The 10,595-nt window shown below is 48.6% G+C and overlaps 2 protein-coding genes across 4 annotated transcripts; both read left to right on the top strand.

Annotated features, from left to right (window-relative positions):
* Window positions 1–548: 548 nt before the first annotated feature.
* LOC120641664 (growth-regulating factor 3-like) lies at window positions 549–4,568 on the top strand. The gene is made up of 5 exons (XM_039917858.1): window positions 549–857; window positions 1,003–1,217; window positions 1,948–2,347; window positions 3,773–4,199; window positions 4,299–4,568. Exons 1-5 carry the CDS (start codon window positions 769–771, stop codon window positions 4,338–4,340), a joined length of 1,173 nt encoding a protein of 390 aa, XP_039773792.1. The 5' UTR covers window positions 549–768; the 3' UTR covers window positions 4,341–4,568.
* Window positions 4,569–5,900: 1,332 nt separating this feature from the next.
* LOC120641663 (GPCR-type G protein COLD1) lies at window positions 5,901–10,238 on the top strand. Of its 3 annotated transcripts, none has more exons than XM_039917854.1 (13): window positions 5,906–6,367; window positions 6,467–6,574; window positions 6,726–6,846; window positions 6,941–7,070; window positions 7,336–7,438; window positions 7,525–7,613; window positions 8,083–8,175; window positions 8,404–8,430; window positions 8,529–8,615; window positions 8,810–8,881; window positions 9,014–9,144; window positions 9,497–9,702; window positions 9,781–10,238. In XM_039917854.1, exons 1-12 carry the CDS (start codon window positions 6,052–6,054, stop codon window positions 9,648–9,650), a joined length of 1,431 nt encoding a protein of 476 aa, XP_039773788.1. In that variant the 5' UTR covers window positions 5,906–6,051; the 3' UTR covers window positions 9,651–9,702; window positions 9,781–10,238. The 3 variants fall into 3 exon arrangements, with proteins under 3 accessions (XP_039773790.1, XP_039773788.1, XP_039773789.1); XM_039917855.1 differs by having other exon boundaries at window positions 5,909–6,367; window positions 7,360–7,438; XM_039917856.1 differs by lacking the exons at window positions 9,497–9,702; window positions 9,781–10,238 and having other exon boundaries at window positions 5,901–6,367; window positions 7,360–7,438; window positions 8,810–8,885; window positions 9,034–9,119.
* Window positions 10,239–10,595: the final 357 nt, after the last annotated feature.

The raw sequence follows: 10,595 nt of genomic DNA, 5'->3' as shown, positions 1-10,595 counted from the left end.
CCGGCCGGTTTGACCGGTTTACCAAGTGGGTCTTAATGAGCCGTCTCATTTTTTTCCTTTTCTTTTTTGTTTTAACTTTAAATACCTGAAAAGTATGTTAAACGAACGAATTTTTGATAAAATTTGACACCATTAGATTCGTCGCAACTTGAAGTATTTTTAGGAATTTTTTAGGATTTTATCATTTTTTGAATTCAAATTTAAATTTTGAATTTGGACCGGTTTCATACCGGACCAAACCGGTACCGGGCTGGACCGGTTTGACCGGTAACTGGTCAAACCGGAACGGTTATCGACGGTTCGGTTAACCCTGGCCAGGACACGACCCGAGGGGGGGTGCATGTGGAGAGAGAGGGACTGAGGGAGAGGGGACGGGCGTGAAATATCACCGCTCGGAGAGGGCAGATAGAGAGAGAGCGAGGGGGAGAGATGCGCATGGCGGGCAGGTGCTTGTCCCTTAGCTGGAACCCTCCCGTGTCGGCCTCATCCCACCGCCCTGCCCTCCCCTGCGCAGCCGCGGCCGCCTATAAGGCTAGCCCGTTGCCCCTGCCCCCGCCCCCGTCCGTCCCTCACCTCACCCCCTCCTTGCCTCACCAGGCAGCACAAGCACAGCGTGCCGCCCTGCCCTGCCCTGCCCGGCGTAGCCCAGGGCGAGCGGGACAGAGGGAAAGAGACAGAGCCAGCCAGGTAAAAAGGCAAAAGCACAGCACATTAAAAGAGAGGCCGCGAGCAGCGGCAGAGAGAGAGAGCAGGGAGAGAGCAGCATATATGGCGATGCCCTTTGCCTCCCTGTCTCCGGCAGCCGACCACCGCCCCTCCTCCCTCCTCCCCTTCTGCCGCGCCGCCCCGCTCTCCGCGTAAGCCTCCCCTCCCCCGTCTTCTCCCCCGCACCGCACGGAAAAGCTCCCTCCCCCTCTTGCTATCCGCGAGCCTCTTTATGCTCGCGGGGCGTGCAGGCATCTAATGCGGCGAGCTTTCCTTTGCTTTGCCTTCCTTTTGCAGGGTGGGGGAGGCCGACGCGCAGCAGCAGCACCACCAGCAGCAGCACGCCATGAGCGCCGGGAGGTGGGCGGCGAGGCCGGCGCCCTTCACGGTGGCGCAGTACGAGGAGCTGGAGCACCAGGCGCTCATATACAAGTACCTCGTCGCCGGTGTGCCCGTCCCGCAGGACCTCCTCCTCCCCATCCGCCGCGGCTTCGTCTACCACCAGCCTGCACGTAAGCTCGCCGCCCTCCCTACCTCCGCCCCCCTCGTTCCTTCCTGCGCAAGGTCTTTTTGCATTGCGCGGCGGCGGTGGCGTCGAGCGCCGTCTTCCATACACTCGATCTGGTTGTTTATTCGGATCGAGGGATTCAGGTGTCCTCCAACTCCGTTTGTTAATCCAGGTCCGGTCATATGTTAATCTCTCTCTGGATTCGGCCCCCCAAAAGGCTCGCGGTTTTTTTAATCCGGCGGCTCTAGATTTGCTCATCCCTATAGCTTAGCCTCATGTTCTACAGGTGTTTTTTATTGGTCTGGTGTGATTAGAGTATGATGCTAGGCTTTGGCCCCGGCCAAAAGAGGTGGTTAGTTTACTAATGATTGGTCCTTTTCTTGGGGATTATTCCTGTCTGGTTGTTGGGAGCCTAAACACGCTCCCACTGCTGCTTGCGATGAAGACAACAACCATATCGATTTCAAATGCATGCTTTCTTGATAGTTAATTAACTCTAAAACGGCTCGGTAGATCTACTACTTGTGATGTAATTTCCCTGCGATGATTGGACGGCGACGCGCTGCGTTTTGATTCTTGCGGGAGATTGGAAAAGTGCCCATTCCGGGGTTGCTCCTTGCCATCCAAATACGCACCGACACAGACGTGTTCGTACGCACGTATGTATGCGCGCCGCGCCAGCACATTGACACCGGGTTGCTCACAGCTCTCTTGCCTGTGCGGTGTTCTTGCAGTTGGCTACGGGCCCTACTTCGGCAAGAAGGTGGATCCGGAGCCCGGGCGGTGCCGGCGTACGGACGGCAAGAAGTGGCGGTGCGCCAAGGAGGCCGCCCCGGACTCCAAGTACTGCGAGCGCCACATGCACCGCGGCCGCAACCGTTCAAGAAAGCCTGTGGAAGCGCAGCTCGTCGCCCAGCAGCAGGCCCCGGCGGCCACCTCCGGCTTCCAGAACCAGTCGCCCTACCCGGCGCTCCTCGCCGGCAACGGCGTCCGTGCAGGCGGCGGCGGCGGCGGAGGAGGAGGAGGCGGTGGTGTCGGGACCTGCACGTTCGGCCTGGGGTCTACCGCTCAGCTGCACATGGACAGTGCCGCTGCCTACGCGACCGCTGCTGGTGGAGGGAGCAAAGATCTCAGGTGCGTTTCATTAGTTTTCTGCAACCTGTCACATACCCAAACTGACAGATCTGTGTGTAGTGAAAAACTGAAATTTTTTTGTCTCTGTACTCTCACTGCCACTAAAACTCAGTGATTATCTGCTTCCTTTGATCTGGGCCCCGTTTAGTTGCAAAAATCAAAATTCCAAAAAAAAATTCCGGCACCTGCATGGAGACTTAAATCTAGACGAAATAAAAAACATATTGCGACTGCTGCCTGTAAATCGCGAGGCGAATCTAATGAACCTAATTAGGCCGTAATCAGATGCTAAATTGATACAGTAATGCTACAGTAAACAACCTCTAATGACGGATTAATTAGGCTCATTACATTCGTCTCGTGATTTACAAACGAGTTCTGTAATTTATTTTGTGATTAATTTATGTTTAGTACTTCAAATATAAAAAAATATTTTTTCAAAAACTTTACATAGCCCAACTAAACAGGGGCCTGGTCATGCTTTCTGGGACCAGATTTCATCCTGACTTCCTCAGAAGATGACGCTCTTCTGGTACTGCCGAGCAGGGGGTGTTCCATCCCTCGGTAGATCGTGATGATGAAACACATCCGGGCTCTATGTTCAGAACTAGTGCCTGCATCTCTCTGTCCCCTGCTCTGACGGCCTAGGCCTCCAACATTTATTCTTCTGCGGACTGCCACTGTTTTTTCTTGTGCTCCTTATTCGGTGACGGGCTGGAAATATCGGCAGAACTGCTCCCGGAAAACTGGCCTGTTTTTTGCTTTTCTGGCCTGGAAACGTCTCATCCATGTGCCTGGAAGCCTATATCTGAAAAGGCTAGCCATGATAGTATCCCGAGCCCGTCTCCTTTTGCACGCCCATGCCGAAGCTTTTTTGCACCCCTCAGTATTTTGCAAGTTGACACTTGCTTTAAGCCTTTACCCAAGCTTAGGCTCTGCAATTGTAGGGTCACCTGCGGGGCAGGTGTTGGCACATGATGTTGCAGGTGTTGGCACATGATGTTTGTTTGCTTACATGATTGGTTGTCCAATTGTTTTTTGCACTTTCTTTTGCAACTATTGTTTTCCCACTTCTGTCAGAGTCAAGAAATCTGTACCTAGTCATGGGTTAAAATCTGAAAGCCTGTTGAATATCCTAGATCATAACTTTGCAACTTCAAGTAGTGTTTTCTCTCTGTCCTTACTTACATATGTGTAGGGCTAAGCACTTCAGAAAATTGCTAGTTGCATTACACACCTGCAGCTGCTGTTGGTTTGCACAGCAAATAAAGCGCATGTTTCAATTAACAAGGTCTGCAGGTTTGGTTCTTGAGAGAACAGCCTGTCCATTACTCCATTTGCTGGTGGATCATGTTTATATCTAAGAGACTAATACTGATTGCTGTGCACATTTTTCTGACATTTTCTTGTGTCATCTGAAATCAGGTATTCTGCTTATGGGGTGAGATCCCTGTCGGATGAGCACGGCCAGCTGATGCCCGCCGCCATGGACACCTCGATGGACAACTCGTGGCGCCTGCTGCCGTCCCAGACCCCCACATTCCAGGCCACAAGCTACCCACTGTTCGGCACGCTGAGCGGCCTGGACGAGAGCACCATCGCCTCGCTGCCCAAGACTCAGCGGGAGCCGCTCTCCTTCTTCGGGAGCGACTTCGTGACGGTGAAGCAGGAGAGCCAGACGCTGCGCCCCTTCTTCGACGAGTGGCCCAAGGCGAGGGACTCGTGGCCGGAGCTGGGCGACGACAACAGCCTCGCGTCCTTCTCGGCGACCCAGCTCTCCATCTCTATTCCCATGGCGACCTCCGACTTCTCCAACACTAGCTCCCGATCGCCGAGCGGGAATACCATCAAGGTAATAGGCGGGGTACATTGTTCTTTCTGAGGTTTGAGTGTCTGTTGATCCGTGAACCTTCTAAATTTGACGTGGCCGGCCTGAAATTAATCGTTGCAGATGAGCGATCGTGGCATGTGGATCCCAACGTCTCAGAGCTGACGACTCTCTGGTGCTGACCTCATCGGATCATAGATGCGTCAAGAAACAAACTCGTTATATTTTCGAACACACTAGTACTATGCTGCTCTAAATTTTCGAACACTACTATGCTTGTGTAATATTTTTCTTCTTCTCCCCAAGTTACGCTCTTTTTACCCTGTATCGGAATTGTATGAAGTGGATATTCGCCGTGGCGACGTTGTTTATTTGACCTGTTTAATATCGAAAGCTCCGTTTCTTGCTACTCCATGATCATTGTCTCTCTCTTTCTGTCCCCGTCCCCGCTGCATGTGAGATTTTTTATTTTTATTTTGCTGCGTGAGCCATCTTGCCTTGTCGGAGGCGGCAAGCCCTAATTTGTAGACGAGCTGTGGCCTTTTGGGTCGACCTAATTATAAAACTATTATTCATTGCAAACAAAATCTGCACCTCTGAAAACACATACTACTAGGTAGCTTAGGTTGCAATCCTCGAACAAACGCGACATGGCATCTTGTCTTCCAACCCAGCTTGCCTGCCTTTGCTCGTCTCGTTGCTTGTGGTTATGGGCAAACTAGTCCTTTTTTTGGCGATCGCTTTGGCGTGCTGCGGCGGAAGGGAACATGATACGCAGGCCGAGCTCGCATGGGCACCGGTCAGATCGGAGCCGGGGGCTGCCTGGGGAAGAAAAGGCGCAAAGGCTTCCAGAGTTGGTGGACGAACAGGCTGGGAGCCACGCGCGGGGCCACTCGCGCGCGCACCCGTTCCCTGATCCGGGTTGGCGCACTCGGGAGTGTCCTATCGGGTTGGCGGGCGTCGGGAGTGGATCGGCATGGATGGACTTGGTGCCGACGCATGTGGATGGAGCGCGAGCCGGGTAGTCGGTCTCGCGTCTCCCGGCAGGGCCGACGGCGGGCGCCAAGGGGGGCGTAGGCTAGTGCGGGCCTACCGGCCGGAGGAGGGCGCGTCGGTGACAGTGGCATGCCGGGTGTTGGACGGGAGTTAGGTCGCCGGGGCTCTTTTGGTTGGTGATGAGGGGTGACTAGAAAGCACGAACGGGGTCCCCCCGGGTTGATGGGGGCGTGCGATCCATCCATCCAGATTGCTTCGAGCTGCTGCATTGTGTCGCGTGCGACGTTAGTTGCGTCTCGCGGCATGGAGCACGGCAGTGGTGGTGCTCTCCGGCGTACGGACGGGGCGGCGTTGGTCCCGGCGATGATTCATGCAAGTGTCGACGACAAGAACATGTCCCCGTGAAGATCAACGGGCCCGGGACTCAACCGGCCCAGACGCCCAGTGACTCGACTCTCTCTCGACACAGTCACACGATGCCATGCAGGCAGGACCACACTAGAGCCTAACAACAAGATGATGTTGTTGGGCTGGGCAACGGGAGTTTCATATCTAGGCTTTTATTAGGCCGGGCCCATGACAATGCATCACTGCCGAAGCCCTATACGGCCTGTTAAGAAAATGCAGAAGGCCTTGCAGTTACTTCAACTGCTGGCCATTATTATTAGGTTTAAAATCCAGCCCGGCCCACGAATAGCGAGCGCATCACCGCGGCAGGGGTTCCCGGTGGGGGAGACGCCACCGGCAGAGTCTAGCGGACGCCTCCCCCCCTCATTCCCACGAGATCCGACTCCGACCGAGACCCCCGTCGCCGGCCACCGTCGCGGCAGCCGGCTCCGCACCGGGACGCCGGCGGCGCTCGAGGAGTACGGGGGGAGCGATGGGGTGGGGCACGGTGCTCTACGAGGGCGCGCTGGTGGGCTCGTCGCTGGTGGGGCTGGGCTGGGCGGGGCTGTGGTTCCTCAACCGGCGGCTGTACAAGGAGTACGAGGAGCGGCGGGTGCTGGTGCAGATCCTCTTCGGCCTCGTCTTCGCCTTCTCCTGCAACCTCTTCCAGCTCGTCCTCTTCGAGATCCTCCCCGTCCTCTCCAAGCACGCGCGCTTCCTCAACTGGCACCTCGACCTCTTCTGCCTCATCCTTCTCCTCGTCTTCGTCCTGCCCTACTACCACTGCTACCTGCTTCTCCGCAACTCAGGTTCCGGCCGCCAATCAAATCTCCCATTGCCTCAGTTGCTGTCTCCCTCTGTGCGGTGTGCGCCTGTGTCCTGATCGGCTGATCGGCTGGTGGTTGCAGGGGTGAGGAGGGAGCGGGCGTGGCTCGTTGCGGCGCTTTTTCTGCTGATATTCCTCTACGGGTTCTGGCGCATGGGGATTCACTTCCCCATGCCTTCACCTGAGAAAGGTCTGACGTTGCAAACTTACAATGTTATTATTGATAGTACTAATTAGTACAGCTTAGGATACTGGGCTCTGATTTATATGCTAGCCAACTGTTTGTTGCTTAATTTGAACCTAGTTGCGCCATTGGGTTTGACTTCCTGCTCATCCTGCAGGGTTTTTCACGATGCCACAGCTGGTCAGTAGGATTGGTGTGATTGGAGTATCTGTCATGGCTGTTCTTTCTGGTTTTGGTGCTGTCAATCTGCCATACAGCTATCTGTCACTGTTCATCAGGTTTGGAGCTTATCTCATCAATATTGTAATTTTCACTTCTGAACATTAGCTGTGATGTACATCCTTGAGATCTTATACTTGTCATTTTTTGCAGAGAAATTGATGAAATGGACATCAAAACTTTGGAACGGCAGCTGATGCAATCCATGGAGACATGTATTGCTAAGAAAAAGAAAATTATTTTGTCCCAAATGGAGATGGAGAGGATTCAAGGATCAGAGGAGGTACTTATTTTACTAATCACTGCCTTATGTTTCAGAGAAAATGATCCAATCTTTACATTGGTAACATGGGAATATACTCTAGGTACAAAATATTATTAGAACTTAAAAAGATTTAGCTACATGGAATTGCCATGTTTTATTATGTGATCATATAGTGGAATCAAAGGAGTGATGGGTCATTCCATCTAGCATGCAATGGAAAACGTCATAACGAACATAGGGTTGCAACTTTCTGTTGGCATACTGTTTTGTTGTTTCATCATAGGCAAATAAAGACATTTACATGCAGAAGCTAAAGGCCAGATCATTTCTGAAGCGTATAGTGGGAACAGTTGTTCGGTCTGTGCAGGAAGATCAAACTGAGCAGGGTATACTTGTATCCTTGTTTCCTTCTTCTGTTGCTTTATGTGTTTCTTTGATGGTGATAAGCGTTAATTCCAGATCAATCTTGTAGATATAAAAAACTTAGAAGCAGAAGTTCAGGCTCTGGAAGAGCTTTCCAAACAGCTATTCCTTGAGATATATGAACTACGTCAAGCTAAGGTATTCTTTTGTGTCCCATGTATGATATCTTAATTGTCAATGACAACATTTCTACTTGTTATTGGGATACACCCCACTACTTTCTGACAAATCATCTAGTAGCTGTAATTCTCATTTGATTGTGGTATTAATGCTTCGATAAGCGATGGTCAATAAGTGAGGTAGCTGTGCGTTATTTTCTTGTTGTGCCCTATAGGCTTATAAATGAGTTTTTCCCCCAATAGCTCTTGATCTCTCACAGTTTCCACAGTACTTTACTGTCTCCTACACCCCAAACTACAGCACTTGTGTATTATAGAATCTCTTCTCTTAAGTGTCAAGGGAGAATAAATTGCTAACATCAGCACATCACTGTCCTTTGCATCTTGTATGGTTTGACAATAGCAACTATTAGGCATGTTTCCCTGCAGCAGTTCTTTCTTAGGCTTAGTAATCTGTGTTTCCATGGTCTTCTACACTTGCTTTGCAGATAGCTGCTGCTTATTCTCGAACATGGAGAGGACATCTTCAGAATCTACTTGGATATGCTTTGTCAGTGTATTGTGTTTATAAGATGCTTAAGGTATTACTCCAAATTGCATTATACATATATCTTGCATATATCGTATTGATTTATGCATCATCAAATCATCTTGTTTCATGTACCTATTTAATCACTCCCTTTTGGAACAGTTTTATCTAGCTTAACCATTTTGCTGCAAAGATTGTTTTATGGAACCTTGTTTTCAGTCTTGTGTTTGCACATCGCACTTGTGATTTAACCTGAAGTACATTACCCTTTTTTTTGCAGTCCTTGCAGAGTGTAGTCTTTAAGGAGGTACAAACTTCACAGCCTTTGTGGATCTACATCCAATTGCTTCTGTTTTTAAATCCATGAACATTCTAATTATTTTACCTACATTTTCTTTCTCCCAGTCAGGCTCTGTTGATCCTGTAACAATGACAATAACAATTTTCCTGAGGCATTTTGACATTGGCATTGATGTTGCACTTTTATCGCAGGTAAGTGTACTGGAGGTAGAAGCACAATTTTGAATTGCATGTATGTTGTAGACTTTATGTAGATAGAATACGAAGGAATGATGTGGTCTTCTTATATGTAATATTGGGTTTGCTTGTTTTTTCATCGCTGTCCAGTTCTAGTTGTATATTCATTGAGGTTCTGACCTTGTGCTGCTTCTACCTTGTACTTGCAGTACATATCTTTGATGTTCATCGGAATGTTGGTTGTCATATCAGTTCGGGGTTTCTTGGCAAATGTTATGAAGGTGAGTATAATTTGTGGATGCTACTTCTATTTTGTGAGTTTATAGTGCCATCCAGTGATCTGTGGTCTTGATCTCTTTTGTATTTAGCATCTTATTCTAAACTTGAGCTGTCGTGTCTCATTTTCTGTGCAGTTCTTCTTTGCTGTTTCTAGGGTTGGGAGTGGCTCGACAACCAATGTTGTTCTTTTCCTATCAGAGATCATGGGCATGTACTTCATATCTTCCATTCTTCTTATAAGAAAAAGCCTGGCAAATGAATATAGGTATTCCATAACCGAACATGTTGTGTTGATTTTAGCATGATTTCCATTCTATATTTGCTGAAGTCATCCTCGACTAGCTTTTTAAAGCCCAGTACAATCGGAAATTTATATTTAAAATGTGCTAGTTTATATGAAGATTTAAATAAAGAGCAGTAAATATGTCAACGTAACAATTGATGTCACAAATAAAGTGGTTCTGGCTTTCTGGGTCCCTTATCAATAACCTTATTGAATGAAATGATGTTATGCTTCTTTTGATGTCTTTTACTCTTTTATTCTCATGGTTTGAAACTTTCAATCATGATCAAGTTCCATCGACATAACTTATGTTTGTTAATGCATTTGTGTTCAGGGTGATCATTACTGATGTTTTGGGTGGTGATATCCAATTTGACTTCTACCACCGCTGGTTTGATGCTATATTTGTGGCAAGTGCATTCCTGTCCTTGCTTCTGATTTCAGCCCAATACACCACCAGACAAACAGACAAGCATCCAATTGATTGATGCATCTGTCCCACTTGTGTGCATATTGTCTTTTAACCACTATTTATCCGAGGTATGTGCTTATTATCCTCTATGCTGCACCAATCGGCTGTTCTAGCTTCTGGTGATACTATCTTGCTTGTTTTGTCAGGTTGACCCATTTTTGTACCACAGTTTCGAAAGGCGCTGTTTCTCCCCAGACCTCCATACACAGTTACAGAACATAATACATCAGTTAACTTGAATGGATCTCTTTATTTCATAATATGTTTCCTAGCCAGCAGCATGATTCATGGCAAACCGTTCCTGTGCATGGAAGTTTACTTGTCTGCCAACCCTGCACGTCTATGGCAATCACTCGAATCATGTGTGGTGATGCTGTAATGGGTTCCATTGTAATGTTGTCAGGCACCATATTACACTCTTTTTCCGAAGACAACTGAGGAAGCCCGTATTAGGAATGAAGTATGACTTTGTAAAATAGCTTGAGACTAGCGTGCTAGCATTGTATGGGTTTGATGTATCTTGAAGATTCTTTTGGCTGTTAATCTGTAACATTTGACACAACTTTGAAATGTAGATCTATTGTTCATTGGATCACTTTTTCTTCGGGAGGATGTCTCCAGCTGAATCCTTGTATGTACTTCAAGTAATCTGTGAAAAAAATCCATTGCACTGATGATGTCTTCTTTCGTGTCAATACCTTGTTTCTATAATCATACTTCCAGTGGGGCCTTGACTTGAGCCTACTAAACCTGTGATCCCGTTTGGACCGTGACTCAGATGACTAGGTCTTCACGGGCAGGTTAGGGGTACTTGTTGCTTTTACCCTCATCACTACTATTGCCAAACTCTTTGGAGTATAATGGAACTTCTATTATAAAGATTGAAAGGAACAAATTAAAATGACGAGACACTTGAAAAGAACCAGAGTGGTGAAATTTGAAAACCTAAATACCCTAATTA

Source organism: Panicum virgatum, chromosome 7K (genome assembly GCF_016808335.1).
Source record: "Panicum virgatum strain AP13 chromosome 7K, P.virgatum_v5, whole genome shotgun sequence".
Taxonomy (NCBI): domain Eukaryota; kingdom Viridiplantae; phylum Streptophyta; class Magnoliopsida; order Poales; family Poaceae; genus Panicum; species Panicum virgatum.
Note: the sequence above shows the minus strand (reverse complement) of the source record. Positions and strands in the feature narration are given on the sequence as shown.

What these genes read in the sequence shown, in the direction of transcription:
- LOC120641664 (XM_039917858.1), top strand. Translation starts at nt 769, where the DNA reads ATGGCGATGCCCTTTGCCTCCCTGTCTCCGGCAGCCGACCACCGCCCC. An exon ending in CGCGCCGCCCCGCTCTCCGC is followed by an intron (nt 858 to 1,002) that starts GTAAGCCTCCCC and finishes TTCCTTTTGCAG; the next exon opens with GGTGGGGGAGGCCGACGCGC. An exon ending in GGAGGGAGCAAAGATCTCAG is followed by an intron (nt 2,348 to 3,772) that starts GTGCGTTTCATT and finishes ATCTGAAATCAG; the next exon opens with GTATTCTGCTTATGGGGTGA.
- LOC120641663 (XM_039917854.1), top strand. Translation starts at nt 6,052, where the DNA reads ATGGGGTGGGGCACGGTGCTCTACGAGGGCGCGCTGGTGGGCTCGTCG. An exon ending in GGATTCAAGGATCAGAGGAG is followed by an intron (nt 7,071 to 7,335) that starts GTACTTATTTTA and finishes GTTTCATCATAG; the next exon opens with GCAAATAAAGACATTTACAT. An exon ending in GGAAGATCAAACTGAGCAGG is followed by an intron (nt 7,439 to 7,524) that starts GTATACTTGTAT and finishes TCAATCTTGTAG; the next exon opens with ATATAAAAAACTTAGAAGCA.